Genomic DNA, 24775 nt, shown 5'->3' on the forward strand with positions numbered 1-24775 from the left:
TTATTTATAAGGTTAACTATTCAAGTCTAACCAATTTTAACATGTTTATTTAAACACAACCAACTGAACTGGACTAAGACATGTTCAATTTTTGAATAAACATGTTAATTCATGCACTTTCTCATTAATTTAATGAAACTTCCAGTGATCATTCACTGACCTTATTGAGCACAGGTTTGGAAGATAGGACATCAAACAGTCCCGCAACACCAACATTCTGAAAATACACATAACATTTAATAACAAGAGGGCCAAGATGGCCCTAGTTTGCTCACCTGAGAGGAGTCGGTTCATTCAATCTTTACCAAATGTCAAACTTGACCTAGATATTGTCCAGACAAACATCCTGGTCAAGTTTCATCATTATTGAACCAAATTCTGGCGTAAGGATTGTTTTTGTAAGATTTGACCTGGTTACCTATATTTTGAGTTGACCCCCCTTGCCAAACATCAAACTTAATTGCTTACAAAAATAAATATTATGACCAAGATTCATAAAATCTAAAACAAAATTGTGACATCTAGAGTGTTTACAAGGATTTTGTATAATATAATGAAAATGTTGACAATCTAAGAGCAATAATTATGGCATTAATTATGTGATTTTGCTCATTATAAAACTTGACCGAAATCTTTCAGCAACTTTGATAAAGAATGCTTAAGAAATGTGAATGCTAGAGTGTTTACAAACCAAATGTGGACGGACGGACGGCGGACAAAGACCAATCCTAAAACCTCACCTGAGCAACCAGGTGAGCTAAAAAGTGTGTTTCAACGATCTGAGCAATTTTCCAACTTGTCAGAGAAATCAATAAAACCAATGTATTGACTGAGTTTCACAATTATTAGGCAAAAAATGCGACTTTTACAGTGTTCGATCACATGGTTTCTCTCTAGTCACATAAGGAAAACTGCCCCACCCCCTTGCGGCCATGTTTTTTTACCGATCGGGACCATTTGCGAACTCATATAAGATATATATAAAACCAATCTTTTCACCAAGTTTCATGATGATTGGGCAAATAATGTAACTTCTAGAGTGTTCACAAGCTTTTTTCACTATATAAATATAAGAAAATTGCCCCCCTCCCAACAGCCATGTTATTCAACTGACCGGAACCATTATGAAAATTGGGCCAAAAATGTGACTTCTAGAGTGTTCACATGTTTTCACTATATACATATAGAGAAAAATGCCCCGCCCACTGGCGGCCATGTTTTTTCACCGATCTGGACCATTTTCGAACTCGTCCGAGATATCAATAAAACCAATGTTTTGACGAACTTTCATGATGATTGGACAAAAATTGTGACTTCTAGAGTGTTTACAAGATTTCTCTATAGCCAAATAAGGTTTTTTAACGGACCGGAACCAATTTTGAATTCAACCAACATATCATTAAGGCAAACATTTTGACCAAATTTCATGAAAATTAGGCCAAAAATGTGACTTCTAGAGTGTTCACATGTTTTCACGACATACATATAGAGAAAAATGCCAGTCCCACTGGGGGCCATATTTTTTCACCGATCCGGACCATTTTCGAACTCGTCCGAGATATCAATAAAACCAACTTTCATGATGATTGGGCAAAAATTGTGACATCTAGAGTGTTTACAAGGTTTCACTATAGCCAAATAGGGAAAACTGCCACTATTTACATATAGAGAAAAATGCCCCGCCCACTGGCGGCCATGTTTTTTCACCGATCAGGACCATTTTCAAACTCGTCCAAGATATCAATAAAACCAATGTTTTGACCAACTTTCATGATGATTGGGCTAAAATTGTGACTTCTAGAGTGTTAACAAGGTTTCTCTATAGTCAAATAGGGAAAACTGCCATGCCCACTGGCAGACCAGAACCACTTTTGAACTCAACCAACATATCATTTAGGCAAACATTTTGACAAAGTTACATGAAGATTGGGCATGAAATGTGACTTCTACAGTGTTTACAAGGTTTTTCTTTTTTTTGACCTTGTGACCTAGTTTTTGCCCAGACAAACCCAGTTTCGAACTCGACTGAGATTTCATTGGGACAAAGCTTCTGACCAAGTTTCATGAAGATCGGACAAGAAATGTGGCCTCTAGAGTGTTTATGAACAAATGTTAACGGACAGACGGACGAACGACGGACAAAAACCGGTCACAAAAGCTCACCCGAGCAATCAGGTGAGCTTAAAAGGCTATGTTTGTGGCAAAGATGCTAAAAATATGGCAAACAATATGACAGTTTAATAAAAAATTCAATTTGGTCACTCTGCTTTGCTTCGGTTGGAACAATGACCACTGTTCTGACAAATTAAATTAGATTTGAGTACCGGTATCAACATTGACCTTAAGTTGTAAGTATACTTTTTAGCATTCTAAAAACATGTATGTATACATGTACTTGATTTGGACAACTAAACATTTGAGTTCAAAGGAACAAACTTTCTATGGTTATCACCAAAGAAAAGGTTGTGCTGACTATTTACTTTCAAAATCCTGAACAAAGTTAACAAACACATTTCAAGCATGTTGTGGGAAAAACCAGAATCAGTGCCTGTGTACTTTTCAATATGATCATATTTCAGATTCAGAAGTCTCTTGTAAACATAACTCCTCTGTATCGGCAGTGGTGAGTTACCTCTGGATTCATAAAGAACCGCAGGGTGGGAAAATCATCTTGTTTATTTTACTAAAATATGCCAAAACATCCAGATAATATTCTTATAAATTAAATAAGAACTTACATATGTAACCTACTTTTTTTTATTATCCACTTACTTCATACCTTCATCAAACTGCATGAGCCATCCTTTATAAAATAAGGCAAAGTCTGTGAATGGACAACAATTAACAGACATGCATCCAGATTGGTTTCCTATTCATGACATTATTCATAGTTTTATCTTGAAACAATTACCTGCTGGGTGAGTTTCCTCATACAGTTATTGGCAGGTGTTCTCCTGTCATCAAGGAACAGCGGGGCTGACCAATGGTCATAGTTGGTCTCCAGGACGTACCAGCCCCCTGCCTGCTTCATCCACCAGACGTCTGTGCCGTTCACTTCGCGATTACGAGTAATTACACAGGCCTGAAAACGAATGTGAGTGTAAGAAAAACAAAAAATGATTGAAAAAGCTGCTTAAAGATTTTTACTGATAATAGTGCTGATTATAAAGTCAATGACATCTGAATGGTATTTTGAAATAGATGAAATAATTTTGAAAATGTTAATAATTTTAAATCACCTTGTAATCATTCTGAAATTAATTTTATAAACAAGAAGGAAAAGTCAGCCCTAAGTCTCTTATCTGAGTTAGTAACTAAACTGTTCTCAGCAGGTGGTATTCACAAAGTTTCATGATAGACCTATCAGGAAAACTGCCCAATCACATGACAGCTTTGTTTTTTAACAAACAACTTTTTTTTCACACATAGTCCTGAAAACATGATATCACAATTGATTTCAGTTCTATGCAGATTCCATAATGGGTGGGTAAAAAATAGTGACTTCTAGTGTTCAAATGGTTTTACTACAGCATAAGCAAAACTTTTTCACCTCATGGCGATCATTTTTTATGGACCAAAACCATTTTTCACTTATCTTAGAAATGATTGGAACAAATGTTCAGATCAAGTTTTATATAGATAGCCCATACAAATGTGACTTCTAGAAAGTTTACCAGCTTTATTTTTCTTTAATTTGGCCTTATGACCTTGTTTTTACCTCACATTATCCTCATTCAAACTTATCCTAGATATCATGGTACCAATATTCTGACCAAGTATCATGAAGATTGGGAAATAAAACTGGCTTTCATAAGCTTTCCTTTCATTTCACCTTATGACTTAGTTTTTGACCCTATGTAAACAGTATCACACTTAGCCAAGACAGCAGAAGGGCACATATTTCAACTTACTTTCATTGGGCAATAAAGGTTGTCTCTAGATAAGATTCCTTGTAGTAATTCTTAAAGGCATTTACCCCCTTTATCTTTCATAACAAAATTTGCAATACACGTATACTTATTCCCAAGACTAAATAGATTATTCAGTTAAATAGTGTTGTGAAACAATAAGATTGCATAAACAACAAGGGTGCACATTAACACTATAAAGACATAATCATGAAATAAACGGATCTAAAAAAATGCCAGAAGCTACTTGCAGATTATTCTAAAGATAAAGATCATTAACAAAAAAAGAAATAAAAATGATACATTGTAGTTAAAGAAAATTAGAAATGACAAAAAGAATTCCCAATCATGAGTGTACTCTAGTTACAGTTCTCATTTCAATTGAAAAAGTGCATCATCATGTTTGCATTTTCACTATCTGTAAGCCAATAAACAACTTCTTGTCTTTCTGATGCAATGATATTTAACATCAGAATGCAAATTGTTTACTTGCAAATCAACAATTATAAAACAAACATTAGTTTGTGAATAACACGATCATTCACCATACAATTAATAAAACACAAATCTTACTAACCTGCCCTGAAGAGTTTCCACCCAGAATGTAATATGCCGGTGCGATCAATTCTGTATTGACCAGTAGAGCCATGGCTTCCTCAAAGCTCTGAGCGGTTTCCATGGCATTCCGAGTCAGGAAGCCCAACCAGGAACCTTTGCCAGTCATGATCAAGTGAATGATACCTTATGGTATGAAAACAGTGTCAGAAAAAGAATGTAAACAGTATCTTACCCATTATGTAAACATTGTCTGAACCGGTATCAAAACAGTGTCTAAACCAGTACATAAACAGTGTCTAAACCAGTACATAAACAGTGTCTGAACTGGCATGAAAACAGTGCCTCAACTGGTATGAAAACATAGTCTGAACTGGTATGTAAACAGTATCTAAACCAGTATGTAAACAATACCTACACCTGTATATAAACTGTATCTAAACAGGTTTGTAAACAGTGTCTAAACAAGTATGAAAACAGTGTCTGAACAAGTATGAAAACAGTGTCTGAACCAGTAAAAAAACAGTGTCCGAACCAGTATGAAAGAATGTCTGAACCAGTATGAAAATCAGTGTCTGAACCAGTATAAAAACAGTGTCTGAACCAGTATGAAAACAGCGTTTGAACAAGTATGAAAATAGTGTCTCAACCAGTATAAAACGGTATCTGAATCAGTATGAAAACATTGTCTGAACAAGCATGAAAACTGTCTGAACAAGCATGAAAACAGTGTATGAACAAGTATGAAAACAGTCTGAACCAGTATGAAAACTGTGTCATAACAAGTATGAAAACACTGGCTGAACTGGTATAAAAACAGTGTTGAGCCAGTATAAGCAGTGTCTTAATTTGAAAACAGTGTCTGAACCAGTATGAAAACAGTGTCTGAACCAGTATGAAAACAGTGTCTGAACCAGTATGAAAACAGTGTCTGAACCAGTATGAAAACAGTGTCTGAACCAGTATGAAAACAGTACCTAAAATGGTATGTAAACAGTTTCTGAACAAGTATGGACACAGTGTGTGAATGAGTATGAAAACAGTGTCTGAACCAGTACAAGAGGGCCATGATGGCCCTGAATCGCTCACCTGACTAACCAAATACAATCCCAACCCAGATTTCATCAAGATAAACATTCTGACCAAATTTCATAAAGATTAGATAAAAACTGTGACCTTTATTGTCTACACAAGGTTTTTCTATTTGACCTAGTGACCTAGTGTTTGACCCCAGGTGACCCAAATACAATCCCAACCCAGATTTCATCAAGATAAACATTCTGATCAAATTTTATAAAGATTGGATGAAAACTGCGACCTCTTCTGTCTACACAAACAAAGTGTTGACGGTTTTTCTATTATTTGACCTTGTGACCTAGTTTTTGACCTCAGATGACCCAAATACAATCCCAACCCAGATTTCATCAAGATAAACATTCTTACCAAATTTCATAAAGATTGGATGAAAACTGCGACCTCTATTGTCTACACAAGGTTTTTCTATTATTTGACCTAGTGACCTAGTTTTTGACCCCAGATGACCCAAATACAATCCCGACCCAGATTTTATCAAGATAAACATTCTGACCAAATTTCACAAAGATTGGATGAAAACCTAGACCTCTACTGTCTACTCAAGGTTTTTCTACTATTTGACCTAGTTTTTGACCTAGTGACCTAGTTTTTGACCCCAGATGCCCCAAATACAATCCCAACCCAGATTTCATCAAGATAAACATTCTGACCAAATTTCATAAAGAGTGGATGAAAACTGTGACCTCTACTGTCTACACAAACAAATTGTTGACGGGCGCACGCACGCACACACATACAGACGCCGGACATCACACGGTCACATAAGCTCACCATGTCACTTTGTCGCGTTTCCCTTTTTGGGGGATTTTTTTACTTACTCTCTAATTATTACATTTGTTCATGTTTGCACTATATTCATTGCTTTTTTCATAATTATGTTTGACAAGATTAAATTAAAATTGAATTGAGATATAATAAGCATGGGACACATCAATGTATTAAAAAACAAGATATTTTAGAAGTTTTCACAAAATAATCAAATTATAAGCATATAATCTTCATATTTGTGACCACTGGGTCAGGGCCAAATTTGACCCAAATGTCTTAAATTGAAGAAACTTGGTAGAGGACTATGAGATGTAACTGCATACTAAATTTAGTAGCCCTAGGCCCAATGGTTTTAGACAACAAGATTTTAAATAGGCAAATTTTAAGCATTTATTAAATTTTGTGACCCCTGGGGCAGGGTCAAAGTTGACCCCAGGTGCATAATTTGAAACAAGAGGACCAAGGGAATGGTAGACCCTATATACTCCAACATGTAAACATTAAAGTGAAGTATATATCTAATATAAAATGTCTAAATGATGATGCCAGATCTGCTCATTTTGAGCAATTTCTTCATTTATCACAATGATTTATAAAATACCAAAATCAATTCCTTCATTTTCCATTACAATTTAAGTCTTTTAATTTGGAAAGTCCAAAATGTGTCATTTGGTAAAGCATTAACCCTTTACCAAATGACACATTTTGAACTGTCCCAAATTGAAAGATGATGCAGACAACACTTAAAATTATAATGGAATATGAAGAAATAGCTTTGGAAGAGTATAAATAATTGTGATAAAAGGAGAAATTGCTCAATATGAGCAATTTCTCCTTTAATCACAATGATTTATACAGTCTTCTGCACCAAACCCATAAAATCCTGTTACTGTTTGGTAATGGGTTATTCCAACCAAAAATGTGGAAATGGATTAACCCATTACAAACAATAACAAGAATTTACTGGTTTATTGCAGACGACTCTAGAAATCATTTGTGATTAAAGGAGAAATTGCTTATTTTGAGCAATTTCTCCTTTTATCAGAATGATTTCAACCCTACCAAAGCTATTTCTTCACATTCCATTACAATGTTCTTTGTCATCTGCGACCTCTTTGAATTTGGGACAGTCCAAAAGTTGTCATTTGCTAAAGGGTTTATGGGTTCAACAGAAGTTGACCTTACATCTTCACAGGTGTTATGCAATGAAGGATTTCTTGAAGTACTGTTAGGGGAGTTACCCTTCTACCTCAGATGACTTAAGAAGACAAAAGAAGAAATTGCTCATAGCAAGCAAAATCTCCTTTAAACACAATGTTTTCTACCTATTTGGTTGAGGACTATAAGATTTCACCACATACCAAATTTGGTAGCCCTAGGCCTTATGGTTATGGACAAGATTTTCAAAGTTTTCACAAAATATGCAAAAACGTATAAACATGCAAAGTTCAAAGAGCTCCTGCGGCCATGTTTTTTGACGAAACAAATTTTATTGAACAACTTTTTTAGGGGAGCCTTTAAGGATCATCCCTGTAAAAAAAATTGAAAATCCGACGAGCCGTCTCTGACGAGAAGATTTTTTAAGGTTTTGACCATATATGGGCATGGCGGCCAGCTGGGTTATGTGACCAAATTTTTTTTTAACAATATTTTTTTCCCGTGACGTAAGGATGCTCCACATGAAATTTGGTTGAAATTGGCTCAATGGTTTAGGAGAAAAATATGATCTGCTCAGGTACGCTAAAAAGTGGACTTAAACATTGAGATAAAAGGAATTTTTGCTTGTTTTGAAGAGATTCCTCTTTTTTCTCAAAATTGACAAGATATCATCCACTAAACAGGCAACCCATGTTCGCATAAGGAAAAGGGTAACTTGGAAAAAAATGGTATCCATTTAACCCTTTACCAATCAACATATTTTGGACTGAACAATTTCTCAATTTCCCACAATGATCCAACCCTACCAGAGCAATTTCCTAAGCAATAATCACCTCCCATTTTAAAAATGGTATCCATTTAACACTTTACCAATCAACATATTTTGGACTGAACAATTTCTCAATTTCCCACAATGATTCAACCCTACCAGAGCAATTTCCTAAGCAATAATCACCTCCCATTTTAAAGGAAAAATAATTTCTCATCAACAAAACTACAGCATTAATTGATTTCTGGTAGTTAACCCTTTTCCAAATTGTAAGAGGTTGCAGACGACAAATTAAATTATAATGGAATAATAAGAAACTGATTTAATAGGGTAGGAAGCATTGTGGTGAAAGGAGAAAATGCTAATTTCAGCAATTTCTCCTTTTATTTCAATGATTTCCACAGTCACAAACATTTGCAGAAAGAATTAACTGTTCTGGGTTAAGGGTTTATGTGGTCTGCAGCAAAGCCATCAGAAGAGAATCGTGTCAGAGAAACCTGGCCTGTAGCCAGCAAATCCTTTACTCTAATAGCACTATTAATTGGAAAAAAGAGTACACTATAATTATTTCTAAATCTGCCATCTCAAGGAGATAATTCTGGACTTAATGGTCCGATGTTGCTCATTTTCGACAGGGCTCGAGTTTTCATTGATATGAAGACACTGTGCAAGTTTGGAAAGAATTGGATGAAAAATTTGGACTTTATTGCATAAACACCATTTTCTCAATTCAAGGGGAGGTAATTCTGTACTTCATGGACCAATAATGCTCATTTTTTGTAGGGTTCATGTCCTCATTGATATAAAGACACTGTGCAAATTTGGAAAGGATCGGACAAAAAATGTGAAAGATTTTTGAAAGTTTTCACAAAATAGGCAAAAACGAATAAACATGCAAAGTTCAACGAGCTCCTGCGGCCATGTTTTTTGACGAATCAAATTTCTTTGAACAACTTTTTCAGGGGAGCCTTCAAAGGTCATCCCTGTGAAATTTTTTGAAAATCTGATGAGCGGTTCCTGACAAGAAGATTTTTTAAGGTTTTTACCATATATGGTCATGGCGGCCATCTTGGTTATGTGATCAATTTTTTTTTAACAATTCTTTTGTCCCATGACCTAGGGATGCTCCACATGAAATTTAGTTGAAATTGGCTCAATGGTTTAGTAGAAGAAGATGTTTACAAATTGTTTACAGACAGACAGACAGACAGACAGACATACAGACAGACAGACGGACAGCCGGCCGGACGCCGGACGGTGAGTGATCACAATAGCTCACCCCGAGCTATCGCTCAGGTGAGCTAATAAAAACAGTGTCTGAACCAGTATGAAAACAGTGTATGAACAAGTATGAAAACAGTGTCATACTGGTTTAGACATTGTTTATACTAGTTCAGAACCACTATACAAGAGGGCGATGATGGCCCTGAATCGCTCACCGGACTAACCTTGCTACATCAACTTAAATTCTATCAGAATATGGCTAGCTATATCATGAAGTACAAATGGGCCGAATTTCAGGACCATAGCAAAAAAATAAAATGGCACTAGATCGCTCATCTGAGGAAAACTGGTATAATACATGAACAGGAGCTCCTACAAGCTCTTTATATTATGTACATTTTGATTCAAGATGGCTCATAGACAAATTAAACCTGATCACATCATATCAATTGTATGGCTTTACTCCAATCGACATTCTAGAGCACAAACAGATATGACCTCTTGACTGTGTTTTGACCCCAGTTGTTTTGTGTGCAATCCAAATTTAGACGAAAGAAAGACAACACCAGGAGATGTGATACCTAGTCGAGCTTGGTCAGTTAATGTTAAAAGACAACCAATGGTGTAATAATATACACAGATGGATGGACATTTGCAAAAAGTATGCTTTTTAGTGTAAATGTGAATCAATTTAATGTAAGGATATTAGCTGGAATAGCCACATATATTTGTGTAGTAATCTTGATAGTAGTGGTCAATAAATACCATGTATTGGGTCAGTAAATAAAAGTCAGCATCTGAAATTCAATGTTTTTATTAACTTCACATGTATAAATTAAACTAAATATACAAGAAAACGATGCATGTCTAGAACAGATAAACATTTCTATCAATTCTGACCAAATTTTATTAAGACGTGATGAAAACTGTGACCTCTTTCATCTACACAAGGTTTTAATAGCATTGGCCTGGTGACCTAATGTTTGACTCCAGATGACCCATATACAATCCAAAATCAGATATTATCAAGATAAACATTCTGACCATATTTCATTAAGATCAGATGAAAACTATGAACTCTATTGTCTACACAAGGTTTGTCTATGATTTGACATAGTGACCTAGTTTCTGACCCCAGATGACCCAAATACAATCCCAAATGACCCAAATACAACCCCAATCCAGATTGTATCAAGATAAACATTCTTACAAACTTTCATAAAGATCTGATGGAAACTGTGACCTCTATTGTCTACACAAGGTTTTTCTATGATTGGACCTAGTGACCATATTTCATTAAGACCTAGTGACCTAGTTTTTGACCCCAGATGACCCAAATACAATGCCAACCTAGATTTCATCAAGATTAACATTCTGGCCAAATTTTATTAACATTGGATGAAAACTGTGACCTCTACTGTCTACACAAGTTTTTTTTAAACTTTGACCTAGTTCCCTATTTTTTGACACTAGATGACCCGAATTCGATCACAACCCAGACTTAAACAAGACAAACATTCTGACCATATTTCTTTAAGATCTGATAAAAACTGTGACCTCTATCGTCTACACAAGGTTTTTCTATTATTTGACCTAGTGACCTAGTTTCTGACCCCAGATGACCCAATTACAATAATCCAGATTTCATCAAGATTAACATGCTGACCAAAATTTCATAAAGATTGGATGAAAACTGTGACCTCTATTGTCTACACATGGTTTTTCTATTATTTGACTAGTGACCTAGTTTTTGACCCCAGATGATCCAAATACAATCCCAACCCAGATTTCATCAAGATAAACATTCTGACTTAATTTCATAAAGATTTGATGAAAATTGTGACTTCTACTGTCTACATAAAAAAATTGTTGACGGACGGAAGCACGCACGCCAAACATCACACGATCACATAAGCTCACCGTGTCACAGGTGAGCTGAAAAACGGTATCTGAACCAGTATGTAAACAGTGTATGAAAAAGTATGAAAACAATGTCTGAACAAGCATGAAAACAGTGTATGAACAAGTATGAAAACAGTGTATGAACCAGTATGAAAAATGTGCCTGAACCAGTATGAAAACTGTGTCTGAACCAGTATGAAAACCATGTTGGAACCAGCATGTAAACAGTATCTCAACAATTATGAAAACAGTGTCTAAACAAGAATTACAACTGTGTATGAACAAGTATGAAAACAGTGTATGAACCAGTTTATTAATGGTGTATGAACTAGTATGAAAACAGTTTCTGAACAAGTATTAAAACAGTGTCTTAACAAGTATGAAAACAGTGTCTAAACCAGTATAAAAACAGTGTGTGTGAACCAGTTTGTAAATGGTGTCTGAACTGGTATGAAAACAGTACCTGAACTGGTATGAAAACAGTGTCTTAACTGGTATGTAAACGGTATCTTAACCGGTATGTAAACATTATCTAAACAGGTATATAGACAGTATCTTAACAGGTATGTAAACAGTGTCTAAACAAGTATGAAAACAGTGTCTGAACAAGTATAAAACAGTGTCTGAACCAGTATGAAAATGTATTTGAGCCAGTATGAGGACAAAGTATGACCTCGTATGAGACAGTGTATGAAGCAGTATGAAAACAGTGTCTGAACAAGTATAAAAACAGTGTCTGAATCAGTATGAAAATAGTGTTTGAACCAGTATGAGAACAAAATATGAACTGGCACAAAAACAGTGTCTGAACCAGTGTAAAAACAGTGACAGAACCAGTATGAAAAGTGTCTGAACCAGTACGAAAAAAGTTGCTAGACAAGTATAAAAAAGAATCTTAAACAGTTTGAAAACAGTGTCTGAACTGGCTTTAAAACAGTGTACATGTATAAAGTAATGTCTGAACCAGTATGAAAACAGCGTCTGAACTGGTCTGAAAAAAGTGTCTGAAGCAGTATAAATACAGTGTCTGAACTGGTATGAAAACAGTGTCTGAACCAGTACTAACAATGTCTGAACTAGTATGAAAACAGTGTCTGAACTAGTATAAACAGTGTCTAAACCAGTATGAAAATAGTGTTGAAACCAATATGAAAACACAATCTGCAACTGTCTGAAAACACATCTGAACCAGTATGAAAATAGTGTCTGAACTAGTATGAAAACAAGGTATAAACCAGTATGAAATTAGTGTTGAAACCAGTATGAAAACAGTAACAGAACAAACAGCGGAGTTGAAATGTATTTCATTCCTTGCATGGTTGTTTTTTCACATACCGGTACTTGTTTATGTACTAACGGATCAAGTGGGTGACACAAAGTGGTATTGATACATTATATACAACAGCGTTAGCATCTTTAAAGATGCTTTTCCTGGAATTTGGCAAACAAATATTTTAAAGCATTATTTCTTTAATGTAAAGGAGAATAAATGCTCAATATTGTAATACTGGTATATTATGAAACCCTTTAAAATATGTCTATTATTAAATAGTAACAACTCTTAAGACATCTGTAGCTTAAGTATTGTGTCTAATGTAAATAAATAACAGACAACATATGGTATTTCATTTTCAGTGCTTCATTTATATTTACAAGTTTTAACAAATTATCGTACCCATATATCCTCCATCCAGTTTGAACCGCTCATTTATGGTCAACGAGAACTTTCCCTACAATGAAATATGGATACATTTTGTTCCAAAAATAAAACCAGCACTGACAACATTTTCACCATTAATGGGCATATATTTTTCAAAGTCTAGCTGCAAAGCCATGGAGAAAACTTAACAATCTAATGGTATTTTACATGGGACGGGGGAAAAATCATCAGGAAAACATTAACAAGAGGGCCTGAAAGGCCCAAAGTCGCTCACCTGAGATAACAAGATATTATTGGGACAAATCTTCTGACCAAGTTTCATGAAGATCAGAAAGAAAATGTATTACTATAGCCATATAAGGAAAAATGCCCCGCCCCTTGGAAGCCATGTTTTTCAAGCAAACATAATTATTTTCGAACTCATCCAAGATATCATTGAGACCAAACTTCTGACAAAATTTCATGACGATTGGACAACAAGACTATTGTCAAGCAATATAAGTCATCTACCGGTTCCACCATTGTCAGAAATTCCACAATTTTCAGATTAAACAAAATATATATTTGTTGCCATAGCAACCAAAATTTTTGACATAGAAACAAAATGAAATGACGCGCATAATGTCCATATTGCCATCTATTCATGCTTCAAGTTTCATGAAAAAATATTAAAAACTTAAAAAGTAATCACAGGATCCAGAATACCACCATTTCAGCAGTATTTCTCGTCTATTTGTTGCCATAGCAACCATAATTTTTGACGTAGGAACGAAATGAAATGACGTGCATAATGTCGATATTGACATCTATCCATGTTCCAAGTTTCATGAAAAAATATTAAGAACTTTTAAAGTTATCGCAGGATCCAGAAAAGTGTGACAGACTGACTGACAGACTGACTGACTGACAGACAGACGGAGTGCAAACCATAAGTCCCCTCCGGTGAAACCGGTAGGGGACTAATAAATGTGGCCTCTAGAGTGTTAACAAGGTTTTACTAAAGCAATATAAGGAAAAATGCCCCCCCCCCTGGTGGCCATGTTTTTAAAGCAACCCAAACCATTTTCGAACTCATCTAAGATATCATTGGGACAAATCTTCTGACCAAGTTTCATGATGATCAGATAATATATGTGACCTCTAGAGTGTTAACAAGGTTTTACTATAGCCATATAAGGAAAAATGCCCCGCCCCCGTGGTGGCCATGTTTTTCAACCAACCAACATAATTTTTGAACTCGTCCAAGATATAATTTGGATGAATCTTCTTACGCGTTAAGAGGTTTACTGGTACAAAGTGCACATACTTATGCAAGCAACTGAAAACTGCGCTTTTTGAATCAGAGTTTTGGAGTGGGAGTTACAGCCAAAATACCAATATAATTGCATGACCAACTACTGCACAAGTTGCACTTATTCTGGGATTCGCACTCACAAACTTCAGATCGAAAGTCCAGTGCTCTACTAGATGACCCAGCGGGCACAGCTCAAAAACTGTGTACTCACCGGCACAATTCCGGTCAGAATGCCGACATAACCAGCATAATTCACAGACTTGAATACAGTTTTCCCATTCTTCTGAAAGTCCAGATTCACAATGGCAGGTTTCAGTATTTCTGTCATTTGCCAGGTTCGATTCTTTGCATCCCATCTTCAAACAAGTGAAACAGTCAAATCAGTACATCTGCTTTGAAGAACAGAGAATCAATGAAATGAACAATATGTGAATGCTTTAAAATATTATTTTCCAAAACATGCAAATGAGCGTTCAATAAGCTATTATTTTATGTTCAAGCAAAGCCTTCTGAAATTACAAACAAAAATGGTTTGCTGTGATTTTCCCAGCCACTAACCACTATTTCATTACTGGTACAAAAGAAGCATTTACTGGTAGATTTTACAGTTGTTTGCCTGTGATTTGTCCACCTTCAAGCCATTTTCTTATAATCCATTGGTGCAAAGAGGTACCATGTGTCTTCTAATTTCAATGTCACATGGTACCTTTTTGCACCCAGGCTGCGAATTATACTATATATCCAACAACCATACACAGTTTTCATTGTTTCCTTTTAAAACTAAAATTATTCCTATATTTTCCTTTTTTTCAATTTGACCAGTTTCATTGAGTTCCAAATTGCCATGACTTGTTTATTCAACTTCAAATACCTAGTTATTCCTAAGAAAATTGGTTGAGCACAGGTTTGGGGACACATTTAAAACCTACCCCATGAACAGCCCAAAATCCAGATTCCTGGCATGGTAGACTGTGCCATTAGCATCCTCAGCAATTATAGACGTACACACCGTGAAGATCTCGTAAAAGATGTTATACAGAGTGACCTCACCTACAAAAGTATGTGAAAACTGGCTTAAAAGCATCTATGTAAAAAGTTGTCCCACTTTGGCAGTCTGCACAGGCTAATCAGGGACAAAACTTTAACAACAATCCTTTTCAGGCAGAGCATTGTGTCCCTGGTTAGCCTGTGAAAAGTGCAGAGGCTAATCTGGGACGACACTTTACACACATGCATTTAACCCCATTTTCATAGAAGGTAGCCAATATTTATTGTAATGCATTATAAATAAAACTGGGCAGTACGATCTGGGACCACACTACTCACTTTTAAGGTGTTTTTGTTTAAAAGTAGTCTTTTTTACACATTTAAATAAAATATGTAGCAAAAAATTCTTTCCTTGATAAGTCTGTGTGGACTGCACCATAAAATTGATTGACCACAGACAGGATCTGTGGTCTAGCAGTAATAAGCAAATGGTCACACATTTGAGTCCATGCTGAAGAACAATTCACCTTAAAACACATTTTTGAAATCTTTAAAAAGAGCAGATGGATCAATAGGTCACTAAAAGACTCGTGTTCACATGAGAGAAAAGAAATCTGTCCTATCTGGCAGAGTGACTTTGTTACCCAACCTACATGTCTTTTGGAGGTGACACCATTATTTACCTGAAAATTACCTCTATTACAATTAGATCACAAGACATTAGATCATGTCAGTAGATATTACAACAATTTCAAATGGTATTGAATTTATTAAATTTAGGTGCATTGTTTCTTCAAAAAAGTTTTTTGTATTGCTTTCTACATTGTAACCCTTCTTTATTTTCCATTTTTAACATCAAATAAAATAACAGTTTTCAGTACTACGTGCATATAATTATGCTTGTAGCTGCCAACTGCCCTACTTAAATCAATGAGGAGAGGTTATGACCATAGAATAATTCCATGAGCGATCACCATATAAGCGTTGTGGCCAAGCCAGAATTCAAATTCACAAAAGGCCAGATTGCAGTCCTGTGCTTTATCAACTGAGCTGGCTGGGGCTATCTCAAACAGGACCAAATTGAAAGGTTAAATATATTTTGCAGGCAAAGACGACAACCAATCAGTACCTATCTCCAGTCCTGTGGCTTTGGATATTCCCCGAATTTCATCTTGGAATGGCTGTGGTAGAAAGTCTACAATTGCAGGCTGAAATCCAAGAAGATAACAAGTGCTATTAAGTTAAAGGTTTCAACTGTATTTTATTTTTAATCAGAACCACAAATACAATGTCCATAGTGAAAATAAAAGCATCAAAGAAACCTAGAGAAATTGTTAAACTTACACCAAAGAGGTCTATGAAGTACACAATCTCCTCTGCAAAGCCTCCAAACTGATCGACAAATGACTTGAACCCCTTCAGAATGTTTCGGATCTAAAAATAAAAATAAAACAACATTAAAACAAGAGGGCAAAAATCCCCCAGGCGCCCACCTGAGACCCCGAGGAACTAAACTGATCTGATCAGGCAGTGTTCAGGAGGTTTCACAAAGACGTATAAAAAAAAATACTGCCCTTACACCTGGCAGCCATATTCTTGAACAAACTACAATAATTTAATAATAAAGCCCTGATTACCTAACAACACAACTTTTTCAGTTCTGAGCATGTTTCAAATTGAGAAGAGAATTGTGACTGCTAGAGTGTCCAAATGCTTTTACTAAACATTGTACATTTAAACACATAATATAATGGCTGCCGTGCTTTTCAATGGACACAAATTGGCACAAATGTTCTGACCAAGTTTCATGAAGAGTGGGAAATAAATGTGGTTTCTAGAGTGTTCAGAAGCTTTTTATTAAATTTGACCCAGTACCATAGTTTTTCTATCCCACTTGACCCATTTTCAAGCTCAGCCAAAATATAACTGAGATAAGTATTCTGAACAAGATTCCTGAAGATTGTGCATTAAATATGGCCTCTTAAGCATTCACAAGCTTTTTCTTTAACTTGACCTTGAGACCGTTTTTTGATTTTCTGTGAATCAGTTTGGAACTAGTATAGGATGTCATTTAAAATAAGGCTACAACCAAGTTTCATGACGGTTGGGCAATAAATAATGCTTGTAGAGCTTTCACTAGCTTTTTTAGTAAATTTGACATTAAGACCAAGTTTTTGGCATTACATTTCCCAGTTTGAAACTTAGTGAAACAAGCAAATTTGTTGAATTGATATCCCCCGCCAATATGCTTCTGGACACAAAAGTTTTATATTTGACACTCAAAAAAGCATTTTTTCAAGATACAAAGGGCCATAACTCCATTATTAACAGATGGTGTACAATGCAATTTGGCGTGCATCATCCTCTTATCCATATATATACTCAAACCAAGTTTCAATAAAATCCGCCAAAGCACTTCCAAGATATGGCTCCGGACGGACGGACGGAAAGACGTACGGACAGACGGACAACGCCAAAACAATATCCCTCTGCCTATGGCGGAGGATAATATCATTGGTACAAATGTTCTGACCAAGTTTCATGAATATTGGGCAATAAATTGTGGCTTCTAGACTGTTCACAAGCTTTTCTTTAATTTTACCAAGTGACCTAGTTTTTTTATATCCGAAATGACCAAAACAATTCAACTTGGTGGACATATCATTCAAAGAAATGACCAAGTTCACGCAGATTAGGGAATAAATTTTGCTGATAAAGTGTTAACAGGGCAAAAAAGTTTAAAACGGACACCATGCAAAGAACAATGTATTACGAACAACTGACAAAAGGCCATCACTTAAGCTCACCATGAGCAAAAAAAAAGATTAAAAACAATTTGTAAAACATGCATTTAATAAAAGATCAATCAAACAGCAAAGTATTATTGTATAAGTAAGTGTTCCATGTCACTAAAGGAAGACTGACCAGCTTTAGATACTTCAGCAAACATGTTTCATTAAACTGACCAGATCGCGTTAGTAACGCAATATACAGGATAACTTTAATTTACAGAAAAACAAGAAATTAAAATTGTTCTTTAATATTTTTACAAATTTAAAAATCATATACCAATAAAAATAGTTTTTAAATGTTGTAGAAAAGTTTGTTAATCATCGTGTCATCATTCGCGATCAAGTGCCAGCCAGTTTTGACTTATAAGACATGTTTACTGATGAAAATCTTAATTGCACATTCCTTTCCTTTGGCAGGAGGTCAATCAGTACCTGTCAATTAAACACGCTGCTTAATAAGCAACCAGCCATTGTACGATGTTCCACGTGTGAGGCGCCAACCTTCTACCTCCGGCTCTGTAGGCAAATGCCCATAAAACTAGGCCACAGAGACTATATATATATATATTTTTTTTTTATCTTTTTACTTTATTAATACATTTCCCAATCATATGTCATAGAAACCCTACAGTACCTCTTGCCTCTTTTCCGTCGCTAACTGGGTCCATCTGTCTCGGGCAGGCAGGTCCAGATTGATCACATACTCTGGCACCTTAAGGCTGCAAAACATATAGCATATTTTTATGTCTGCTCAAACCATTCATTTATGATTTAATAAAGGGAAGAAAAATAATATCTAAAGGGGAAATGCTTGAAACAGACATGCTAAGCATATGTTTTACATATATGGGTTTTCTTGCTCTAACTTCCATATATTGGTTTGTTATGTTTTCTTGCTCTAACTTCCATATATGGGTTTGTTATGTTTTCTTGCTCTAACTTCCATATATGGGTTTGTTACATTTTCTTGCTCTAACTTCCATATATGGGTTTGTTGCGTTTTCTTGCTCTAACTTCCATGTATGGGTTTGTTACGTTTTCTTGCTCTAACTTCCATGTTTGGGTTTGTTACGTTTTTTTGCTCTAACTTCAATTTGTGGGATTGTTACGCTTTCTTGCTCTAACTTCCATGTATAGGATTGTTACGTTTTCTTTCTCTGAAGTTAGAATCTGCAAATTTGGCTTCCTTGACAAAAAAGTTTACTTGATGATTTTATGCTAACATTTAACAACCTTTCAGCTGGTGGATATTTGCCTCTCTCACAGACAGGCGCATACTGCAAAAGAATATCATAAACTATGAGTCAAAGTGGAAATTTGTATTATTGCGTAGTAGGACGTCTAAGCCATGATATGACTATAAATAACATTTTCAATAAATTCCTCCATAGGTTACAACAAATTGATGAGTTGTTTGACTAAATTTGCACTCATACTTACGAGCAAGAGAGTGCAATTTAAAATCTTTTTAGTAATTCCATTTTTATTATAATTAGAGGTGTACAAAAGGTAAGGAATAAAAGTCATTTTGTATATATTTACTAAAAAGTTCTGCTCCAATCTCTCAGCTTACTAAATGCTTCCATTTTGTTCTTTAAACTGTTTTATGAAAAATAACCAGTCTATGACAAAAAATAGAAAAAAATAAGTCTGTTTTTTTTAATTGAATGTGGGACAAATGAATCATGCAGGCACAATACAAAATTAATTTCATTTTGCATATTTTAGGAGAAGCATATCTCACGAATATCTCATCAAGTCGTTTGGCCTTACCTACAAAAGTATATAGATTTTAAGATCAATTAGGCAAATTTATTCATGTCCATTTTACATCCTTAAATAATTGTAGGAATATTCAAACATGGCTTCATTAATAACTATTATTTTATTAAAAAAGAAATGTGAGCATTTGATTAAGTAATAAGTATCTATGATTTTATGATTTATATGTATGTTTTATGCATATAAACAGTAAACTGTCTGAGTGATGAATAATTGTTCGAAGGCATTAGAACAATCCTATATGATGCAGCAGATATAAGAATTACAAATCTACATGTTACAACATTATATGAAAAGTTGTCAATTCTTACTGTTACAACATAATATGAAAAGTTGTCAATCTTACAGGGTCTTGTGATGCAACTCCTTGGCAAAGTAAGCCCAACGTCATACACAATAGAATGCATGCAGAAATTGGTGTCATTCTCTTGGCCAGCTGAAACACAATTTTAAATATTATTAAACAAACTAGGGAAAGATTTAGCGTGAAATGGCAGGTTGCTGTGCACTGGTCCTGTTTGCATCCCCGCCTCTGCCCCTTTGGACAGGTCAATACATAAAGTCTGAATATCTTTTGAAATTACAGTTTTTTTTGCATATATTTAATTTCTAATAAGGATCCCCAATGCAGCAGATATCTGTCATAATATAATTTCTTACTTTATCCTGTAATTACAAGATACCCAAGGGAATTGTATTTTTATGACAATGATGAGATTTATAGCGCAGTAAAAGATGCAATTTATCAAGGTTTATTTGATCTCCTCACTGATCAAGTATTGTACAGATTTTAATAGGAGAGTCCCATGACATGAATTAAGAGTGAAACTCGTCTAAGTCGTGGCAGCCTAAAGTATACAGTTGCCGTCTATGTTAAAAAAAATATGGGCCAAATAGCGTTAAGTGAGATTACTTTAGTGACTGTGGTTATGTAATTTTATTCCTGATTATAATGAATATAAGTAAATATACCTTTATTCGATCAATATGTCCTTAGTAGAAATTACAAAAATAATATTTAAAAAACAAAGTGTGCATTCTGTTCCATGATCACAACTCATACCTTCTACATTGTTTAAAACAATTATGTGTAAGTGATATAGAAATCAAACATATTTTTCTGAAATGCAAGTTTTGTTGCAAACATGTGGCAAACATAAGAGACTATCGTACATATCCTACACCAAATAGAATTTAACCCTTAATTATTAACAAATGTCTTTAATCTATTACACTTTGCAGAAGCAATGTGCCTTAAAAAATAAAATAAAATAACAACAGTTTACCTTGTGCACACTCTAGAAGACGCTGACATATTGTATTGAAAAAACAGTTTTACAAATAAGTCTAAAAACGTTGACACTACTCATAAAAAGGATGATTTGTTTGTTTTTTTCCTCCCCACTTATAAATAATTGACCTTCTATTAAGATGAGTGATTTGAAGTATCTATATTCTAGAGCAGTTTGTTTTGTTGTTAATAAGTTTCTACTTAACATCCCATTTAAACAGGATGTGACAAAAGTATCAACATTGTTTAGAATGTTACAGAACGAATTTATGCTCCATAACAATCAGCCGCTTAGTCCAATAGGACAGTTAAACACAATGTAATAAGTTTATGGTCCTGTGTATGTATAAATAAAATCACTACGCTACAAGGATTTCTACTTTACCATTATCTAGCTTTGCGTTATTCGTGTTATAATTTTAATATGAAATACTGAGTGCTTCACTAATCTAGGTAAACAAGACTGTAACACACTCAAATAGTAATAAAGATTTTACAACAAAAAAGCAACATGACTATTGTGGGCTCTATTGCAATCAATACAGGAGTCCCCTAATGTACAAACATCATATTCAATTAAAGACTGTTGCTTATTACATTTCTTATATAGTTTCTGAGATATAGTCCTAAAACCTTTTGTTACAGACGGACGGACAGACTGACAGACAACGCCAATTCTATATCCCTCAGCCTTTGGCAGGGATAATTATATGTTTATTTGTCACAGCAGAATCTATTTTTAAGATGTTTTTTAATTTTACCAGATTTTTTACCAAAGAGTCGTTTAAAATTGTGCATGTACACCTGAAATTGCAATTTACGTTAACACCATGTTCGTATAAAGTGTGTATTTCACAAGTTATTGCAACATTTTTTGCTAATTCCAGAGACCTTCGACTTATAGTCATGCATAATCATATCATATGAACAGACAGGCCGACAACAAGCCTATACATGAAGTCCTTTATGGTAAAAAACAACAACCATAAACAAATTTAATATCAATGCTTGTTGTTTTATCAAAACGCACACACAATACAAAGAATACTATGCATTAAATACAAGAAGATTTACTGTAGATATTAAAACAACACAGATAAGTAAACCACTTCAAATTCCATAAAAAAAGTTTGTGTTTGTATGGAATGTGTGATATATTGACGTCATCATTTGATGACGTTCAATTGAACGAATGATATTGGCGACTAAAATTCGTTAAGCTCCTGGTTATAGCCGCGATTTTGAGTCTCTTGGAAACTGGCTCAACACCTTTGTTGAAATTTGACATGTTTATGGACCAGAACGCGATCTACTTGTTGGCGTATTTGTTATAACTGGGAAAAATCTAGTTTTTGATTAAATCGCGAAAAAGTGGTGTTTTTTATTGCGCAATCGCTATAAACACGTGGCTTGGCTGGAAGTACATGTAGCGTTAATAGCAACCCCAAGACAATTCACCCCAGGAGACAATTCACGAGCTAGACAATTCAAATTTGATTTTTCGTACCCCAATTTTTTTTCGCAACCATTTTTTCCTACCCAATTGTTTTTCGTACCCAAATTTGTTGGAACCCAAATTTTTTTCGTACCATTTTTTTCATACCCAATTGTTTTTCGTTCCCAAATTGTTCGTACCCAATTTTGTTTTGTACCCAAAAATTTTTTGTACCTATATTTTTCGTACCCATTTTTTTTTCGGACCCAATTTTTTTCGTACCCATTTTTTTTCGTACCCATTTTTTTTTCGTACACACATTTTTTTTCGTACCCAATTTTGTTGGTACCCAAATTATTTTTTTCGTACCCATCTTTTTCGTACCCAAATGTTTTTCGTACCCAAATTTGTTCGTACCAAAAAAAAATTCGTATCTAATTTTTTCGTACCCAAATAAAATAAATTTCGTACCCATTTTTTTCGTACCCAAATTTTTTCGTACCCAAATTTGTTCATACCCAAATTTTTATTTGTACCCAAATAGCTTTTCGTACCCTTTTTTTTTTTCGGTCCGTACGTTTTTTGGTACTCTAATTTGGTTTCGTAACCAAATTAATTTTTTTTCCTGCCCACATTTTGTTTGTACCCATTTTTTTTCGTACCCATATTTTTTCGTACCCAAATTTTTATTCGTACCCATTTTTTTTCAAACCAAATAGTTTTTCGTACCCTTATTTTTTTACGTTCCCAATTTTTTTTTCTTACTAAATTTGTTTTTGTACCCAAATTTGTTTTTTTCCCTTCTTAATCGATTTTCAAATACACTTGATCTCCCCACTCATTCCATCCCGCGAAACCCTTAAGGTGTCGCAACTCTAGTATAAAAACATCACCATTTAACACCTAATTCTGTCAGAGGCGCCAGACACTAAAGAACACTTAAGGTCATGTAAGGTTCACTGAGGCCAATGTAATGTTGTCCACCTAGCTATCAGGAGTTCAAGGATTTGACGATCCCACTCTAGAAATGTTCTTAAGATTCTCTTAAAGGGATCTTTTCACGGTATGGTAAACTGACAAAATTGAAAAAAGTTGTTTCAGATTCGCAAATTTTCGGTTTAGTTATGATATTTGTGAGGAAACAGTATTACTGAACATTTGCCATGGTCTAATATAGGCATTATATGCATCTTTTGACGATTTAAAAACCTAAAAATGATAAAGCGTTGCAAGGCGAAACGATTGAATAATTTGGAGAGTTCTGTTGTTGTCGTTTAAATTTGTGAAACTACGAAGATTGCTTATATAACTCGGGGGTTTCTTGATAAAACTTTAAGGCTTTCTATGCAATTAAGTTAATATTAAATTATTTTAAGTAAATAATTTTATAGTTTCACTTGAAGATGACCTAAAACTCACAAGCATGTTATACTATTAGCCTAAACATCTTCTTATTGAAATTGCGATATATGATTGTTATTACATTAGATCTATGTCTTTGCTGATATAACTTTATTTTAGATGCCGAGTGACTCTGTATCTGTATTTGTTCTGAAAAGTGTTGATCTAGATGGCTTGTATACCTCTGATTTTTTTAATTTTTTTTTTACAAGGTTCATCATTCCACAACGTATAAATATATTTCTGCTGGTGATATTGACAACTTAAAAAATCTGCACTTAGGATTTGAGAGACTGTAGACTTAGTTGCAATAATCCAACTCCCAGCTACTGACCCTCCAGATCAGTGGTAGCTGTACCTATGTACTCATAAAAGCTCAAAACATTCAATAAGAACTAGACTGCATATCAGGAAATAACATCCACAAAAGGCACAAGTCACTAGTACACTACCAGTACCAAGTCATCTACAAGCTAGTACGAAATATTCAAAATGACAAATACAAATATTTCACGATCATTAAAAATCGAACGTTCTGTTTAAATGTTATTTTAAAGCCATGAGTTAACAAGCTATGAAGTTATTTCAATTTAATATCGATAAATTAGACAATCATACCGACACTGTTGTGGCCATTTTGACTTGAGATCACATGATCAAACCTTAGCTAGGAGTTTTCTCCCTTACTTTGTCTCGCTCCATGGATAATAAAATGCACGACGATTCGTGTTGAGATTAAAATTGTGTTCATTGG

The 24775-nt window shown here is 34.7% G+C and overlaps 1 protein-coding gene across 2 annotated transcripts in view; it reads right to left on the minus strand.

Annotated features, from left to right (window-relative positions):
- The window catches only part of LOC127876034 (acid ceramidase-like), a 27313-nt gene extending 2605 nt beyond the window's left edge, over nucleotides 1–24708 (minus strand). The window contains exons 1-12 of one of the 2 annotated variants that reach the window (XM_052420881.1): nucleotides 24640–24708; nucleotides 20241–20330; nucleotides 19346–19389; nucleotides 18747–18831; nucleotides 16665–16754; nucleotides 16450–16528; nucleotides 15263–15383; nucleotides 14545–14689; nucleotides 13055–13109; nucleotides 4486–4649; nucleotides 2912–3082; nucleotides 161–217 (exon numbers count right to left, since the gene is read on the minus strand). In XM_052420881.1, coding sequence (XP_052276841.1) covers nucleotides 161–217; nucleotides 2912–3082; nucleotides 4486–4649; nucleotides 13055–13109; nucleotides 14545–14689; nucleotides 15263–15383; nucleotides 16450–16528; nucleotides 16665–16754; nucleotides 18747–18831; nucleotides 19346–19389; nucleotides 20241–20330; nucleotides 24640–24657 — 1119 coding nt within the window. In that variant the 5' untranslated portion in view covers nucleotides 24658–24708. Of the gene's footprint in view, nucleotides 1–160; nucleotides 218–2911; nucleotides 3083–4485; nucleotides 4650–13054; nucleotides 13110–14544; nucleotides 14690–15262; nucleotides 15384–16449; nucleotides 16529–16664; nucleotides 16755–18746; nucleotides 18832–19345; nucleotides 19390–20240; nucleotides 20331–21180; nucleotides 21322–24639 lie in introns of those variants that run through there. The other variant, XM_052420882.1, reaches the window with a different exon arrangement.
- Nucleotides 24709–24775: the final 67 nt, after the last annotated feature.

Source organism: Dreissena polymorpha, chromosome 4 (assembly GCF_020536995.1).
Source record: "Dreissena polymorpha isolate Duluth1 chromosome 4, UMN_Dpol_1.0, whole genome shotgun sequence".
In the NCBI taxonomy this organism is placed as follows: domain Eukaryota; kingdom Metazoa; phylum Mollusca; class Bivalvia; order Myida; family Dreissenidae; genus Dreissena; species Dreissena polymorpha.